Below are 6000 nucleotides of genomic sequence, written 5' to 3'. Positions count from 1 at the left end.
AAAACAGTTTATTGTGAAAGTAATTACCAGATCAGTATGTGGTTTCCGAGAGCAGCATTTTCTATCTGAAGAAGTTGCCAAAAAAGCCAAAGCTCTATCCTACTAGATGGAACCATATGTGGTTCTGGGACGCAGACTATCTGCCAATTTACATTTGTGATTCAGGTATAAACAATGGTGGACCGCAGGATGGATCAGCTTTCAATGCATAATTCTGCTTTGGTAAATGCCACGATGGGACCTGCTGAGCTAGTGGAGAGGACCTTCTGCTTCGGCATCGAAGACGTCACGAGTGGTCATACAAAATGATGGATGCCCAATGATTTTGATGGTTAATGCTTCAGACCTTTCTCAACTTGAGAAAGCTTGGAAAAGTTAGATTACTTCACTCCAGACCCTTTTATGCACATGAGATAGAGAATTAAGACTCTGTATTATCCTTGATGGGGATTCTTACTATGCATCTTTTATTTCAAGTTGTGGTTGTTCCATAATAAATATGTATAACATGTCTACACAATACATAGATTATCTCTGTGGCGGGTCTGGCTGCCTAGACCCCCCCATCAATCATGAGAATGGGCCCCCAAATTCCCCTTTGTCAAGAGAGGAGTAGTGAGCATGTGCAATCAGTTGCAGATTTCAGCTTTCAGCAGAATGATCAGCACTCAGTCATTGTTGGAAAATGAACCTTTATCTACATCACAATATGAAGGATTACAGGAAAGGTCACACACAACAATCTAGAGAGGAAAGACACATATCGACAAGCTGTAACATTTAACACCGCGCTGCCGGCTAAACAGTGCCCCCCTCCGCCTTCCAGCATAGTCCAGCATTCCTATAGAGATTATATGGCGCATATTATCACTACCACTCTACTCAATCAGGGGATCGGTTGGGGTCCCAGCCCGCAGTTGGCCCCACAGGGATCATGCATTCATCACTTATTTTGTGAACTAGTAATATATGTTGTTCAAGGGACGTCTCCCTTAAGACATATCATCAGTTACAAAGGACCAGAAGTGACAATTGAGGTCATTTTACTGAAGTATCTGACACAGCGCCTCTCTCATCCATGTGTTCGGGCCTGGTATTGCAGCTAAACTACTTTGTTTGAGCTACAAGCAGTACCAGCAGCGGTCGCTGACACAAAAAGCAGTAATCTCGGGCACATATCCTTCTCATCACTGGGGTCCTGGAACTCCATATAGCATACTTTCCTGGATAACCCCTTATTCTGTTTTTCTTTTTTTTTGGAGGGGGGTTAAAGCCATGTTCCTTACAGTGTAGTAATGGATAATGGGATACTATAGTCGAGTGTTTATCTTTTTTAATGGGGAGCAGATAAAGCGAGACTATTTTCCATTTTTTATAACTTGATTGCTTAGAAATGCTGATGTAATTAAAGTGCAGAACAAATTCCTAAAATTATACAAATGTATTATCCACCACTGATTTTATTGCTTTGGAATATCTACAAGAAAGTTAAAAAAAAAGACAACACACTTGTATGTAAAAAAAAAAAAAAAAGAAAGAAATACAAGCACATACATCTGTGATATTAGGTGATGTATATACATATATGCATATGAACGTGTGTATATACTGTATATGTGTGTGTATGAATATATATATATATATATATATATATATACATTTTTTTGTGTATACATATATATACTTTTTATAATGTGAGTGTGTGTGTGTGTGCATATATGTGTGTGTTTATATATATATATATATATATATATAATGTGTATGTTCATACATACAGTATATCGCTTGTGTGTAATGCCATATGTTTCCTGTAGATGGCAGTATAACCATTTGTACCTTCCGCGTCTTCCCGCCAGCAATTTACAAGGCACAGCGTTACCATAAAGGCCACTACTACTGCATGCGGTTAACACATGATCCTGCATGAATTATGGATAAATAAATCGCCTTCCCCCAAACCCCACGCCCCATCACTGAACTCATAAAGGTGGTCCAGGCAGGTTATTACACTTCTACCATGGAGAGAGTTATAACTCTTTCACGGCCTCGCCTTGCTCTGCAAAGCGTAAAGAGACCATATTTTTGTGACGTTGATGAGCCCCGTGCTAGTTGACAACATTGATGACCGAAGCCGAGTTCTGTGGGGTGGTAAATTTTATTTTGAAACTGTCAAGTAATTTACCAATGCCCACGCTGGTCCTATGGTTTTTTTCCCCCCAATGCATTGCTGCTTGACTATATCGAGGGAGATTAACTCTTTGAGTGCTGACAGGCACCATGACATCGGTCTCGTAACATTCTCCGGTCGACCTCTAGAGAGTGTGGATACTAATGTCTTACAATTTGCACTTTTAGTGCATTATATATATAAAAAAAATTGGCATTCTGTGGCAACATGCTGGGACTTGTAGTTCGTGCCATAGCTGGGAAGCTGCAGGCTGACTACAAAGCTTTCCATTACGGGGATACAGAATTGTGGCTATACAAGTTTAGTGCAGCTGCTGCCTACCTGACGATCCATTCCGGCTATTTATACGGCTGGGCCAGAATTCGGGCAGGACAGGAAGGATACCTAAAGCGTGGGATTTAATGACTGCCTTACACACCCTCTTATTGAGTATCATGGGGTTTATTTGTTACAATTTTTTATTTTAGTTCTACTCTTCTGTTTTTGACGTGTCTCTCTCTCTCTCGCTTTCTTTTGATCCTTTTAATAATCCTCCTTCTGTTTTTACTTTCTGTAATTTCCAAACTGGATGGCCAGGCGGTCGGTAACGCAGCGGAAAGTGGCCGGCTGGACTTCCCAGTAAGGTACAGGGTTGTTGAAGAGGCTGATGCCATTGTAGTAGGCGCGTTTCACTCCGAATCCCACGGGGCAGAAGTCGTTGACTCCAACTTGGGTAATGTTGTTTGAGTGCAAGTAGACAACCTGTTGGAGATAGAAGCCAAAGTAATGATGATTGACCAACTGTACAATATAGGATGGCTTTTATGGCTAATTAGACCATAGTTGGGTTAAAAAAGGTGGGTCCAACGCTCAATACATTTTTCAAAAAGCCAAAATGAGAAATAGCTTCAAAGGCCACCACTAGATCTGAAGGACCCACCAGATACACTCTAGTGAAGGCCATCACATAAGGTTCTCCGCCTGACGGAGCCCACCCAAAACCATCATTATGGGAGAAGCAGCCCACGTGATGGCCGTAGAGCCTCTACAGAGGAGTGCCTGGCCCAGATAGGTAAGATGTTCTCATTTAATGGGCGATGAGAACCTGGATCTCTCTACAAAATAAAAAAAAGTGGAAGCAAATGGTGGTGTCAACATAGAACTGGCAAGAGGCTCCTTTTTAACTATACCATCCCCTCTCCTGTGTGGCCGAGATTTTTGGCATAAACTGTACCTGTGTAATGGCATATGCTTATGTTTTGTGCGTGTGTGTGTGTGTGTGTGTGTATCTAAGGTATAAGTATGGCTGTCTATGTGTCTCTATATGTATGAAAGTGTTTTCAGTGTGTAAAGTATCTAAATCTGTAATGTATGTATGTCTGAATGAGAATGTTTCTGCATCTGCCTCTATGTCCATATGTGTGTATGTATCTGTGCATAACTGTGAATATGTGTATATGTTTGTATATATAAGTGTGCATGTACAGTGTGGAAAATAAGTACAGTTGAAACCAGAATTTTCCATCCACTCTAAAAAAAAAAAGACACATCTGCGTGTTTTTCTCAATATCTGACATGAAACCAAAATAAACCTTTCCTGTTTTAGGTCAATTAGGATTACCATAATTATTAATATTTGCCAAATGCCAAAATAATGAGAGAGAATGTTTTAAGGCATTTTTATTATTTACTGCAAAGTCAAAAGTTTACGTACACTAAGATTACTATGCCTTTAACCCCTTTACCCCCGAGGGTGGTTTGCACGTTAATGACCAGGCCAATTTTTACAATTCTGACCACTGTCCCTTTATGAGGTTATAACTCTGGAACGCTTCAACGGATCTTAGCGATTCTGACACTGTTTTCTCGTGAGATATTGTACTTCATGTTAGTGGTAAAATTTATTCGATATAACTTGCGTTTATTTGTGAAAAAAAACAGAAATTTGGCGAAAAGTTTTAAAATTTCGCAATTTTCCAACTTTGAATTTTTATGCCCTTAAATCACAGAGATATGTCACGCAAAATACTTAATAAGTAACATTTCCCACATGTCTACTTTACAGCAGCACAATTTTGGAACCAAAATATTTTTTTGTTAGGGAGTTATAAGGGTTAAAAGTTGACCAGAAATTTCTCATTTTTAAAACACCATTTTTTTTTTAGGGACCACATCTCATTTGAAGTCATTTTGAGGGGTCTATATGATAGAAAATACCCAAGTGTGACACCATTCTAAAAACTGCACCCCTCAAGGTGCTCAAAACTACATTCAAGAAGTTTAATTCACAGGAATTTTTGGAATGTTTAAATAAAAATGAACATTTAACTTTTTTTCACACAAAATTTATTTCAGCTCCAATTTGTTTTATTTTACCAAGGGTAACAGGAGAAAATGGACACCAAAAGTTGTTGTACAATTTGTCCTGAGTACGCTGATACCCCATATGTGGGTGTAAACCACTGTTTGGGCACATGGCAGAGTTCGGAAAGGAAGGAGCGCCATTTGACTTTTCAATGCAAAATTGACTGGAATTGAGATGGGACGCCATGTTGCGTTTGGAGAGCCCCTGATGTGCCTAAACATTGAAACCCCCCACAAGTGACACCATTTTGGAAAGTAGACCCCTTAAGGAACTTATCTAGATGTGTGGTGAGCACTTTGACCCAACAAGTGCTTCACAGAAGTTTATAATACAGAGCCGTAAAAATAAAAAATCATATTTTTTCACAAAAATGATATTTTCGCCCCCAATTTTTTATTTTCCCAAGGGTAAGAAAAGAAATTGGACCCTAAAAGTTGTTGTGCAATTTGTCCTGAAAACGCTGATACCCCATATGTGGGGGTAAACAACTGTTTGGGCGCATGGCAGAGCTCGGAAGAGAAGGAGCGCCGTTTGACTTTTCAATGCAAAATTGACTGGAATTGAGATGGGACACCATGTCGCGTTTGGAGAGCCCCTGATGTGCCTAAACATTAAACCCCCCCACAAGTGACACCATTTTGGAAAGTAGACCCCATAAGAAACTTATCTAGATGTGTTTTGAGAGCTTTGAACCCCCAAGTGTTTCACTACAGTTTATAACGCAGAGCCGTGAAAATAAAAATTCCTTTTTTTTTCAGAAAAATGATTTTTTAGCCCCCTGTTTTGTATTTTCCCAAGGGTAACAGGAGAAATTGGACCCCAAAAGTTGTTGTCCAATTTGTCCTGAGTACGCTGATACCCCATATGTGAGGGGGAACCACTGTTTGGGCGCATGGCAGAGCTCGGAAGGGAAGGAGTGCCATTTGGAATGCAGACTTAGATGGATTGGTCTGCAGGCGTCACGTTGCATTTGCAGAGCCCCTGATGTACCCAAACAGTAGAAGCCTCCCACAAATGACCCCATATTGTAAACTAGACCTCCCAAGGAACTTATCTAGATGTGTTGTGAGAACTTTGAACCCCCAAGTGTTTCACTACAGTTTACAACGCAGAGACGTGAAAATAAAAAATCTTTTTTTTCCCACAAAAATGATTTTTAGCTCCCCAAATTTTTATTTTCCCAAGGATAACAGAGAACTTTGACCCCAAAAGTAGTTGTCCAATTTGTCCCGAGTACGCTGATACCCCATATGTTGGGGTAAACCCCTGTTTGGGCGCGCGGGAGAGCTCGGAAGGGAAGGAGCACTGTTTTACTTTTTCAAAGCAGAATTGGCTGGAATTGAGATCGGACGCCATGTCGCCTTTGGAGAGCCCCTGATGTGCCTGAACAGTGGAAACTCCCCAATTCTACCTGAAACCCTAATCCAAACACACCCCTAACCCTAATCCCAACGGTAACCCTAACCAC

The 6000-nt window shown here is 40.4% G+C and overlaps 1 protein-coding gene across 1 annotated transcript in view; it reads right to left on the bottom strand.

Annotated features, from left to right (window-relative positions):
* Positions 1-2138: 2138 nt before the first annotated feature.
* The window catches only part of BGN (biglycan), a 101762-nt gene continuing 97900 nt past the window's right edge, over positions 2139-6000 (bottom strand). Inside the window, exon 8 of the mRNA XM_077283790.1 lies at positions 2139-2929. Within this exon, the coding sequence (XP_077139905.1) occupies positions 2732-2929 (198 nt within the window). The 3' untranslated portion in view covers positions 2139-2731. The remainder of the gene's footprint in view (positions 2930-6000) is intronic.

This window comes from Ranitomeya variabilis, chromosome 2 (genome assembly GCF_051348905.1).
Source record: "Ranitomeya variabilis isolate aRanVar5 chromosome 2, aRanVar5.hap1, whole genome shotgun sequence".
Taxonomy (NCBI): Eukaryota; Metazoa; Chordata; class Amphibia; order Anura; family Dendrobatidae; genus Ranitomeya; species Ranitomeya variabilis.
The sequence above is the reverse complement of the archived record's forward strand: the minus strand, read 5'-3'. Positions and strand labels throughout refer to the sequence as shown.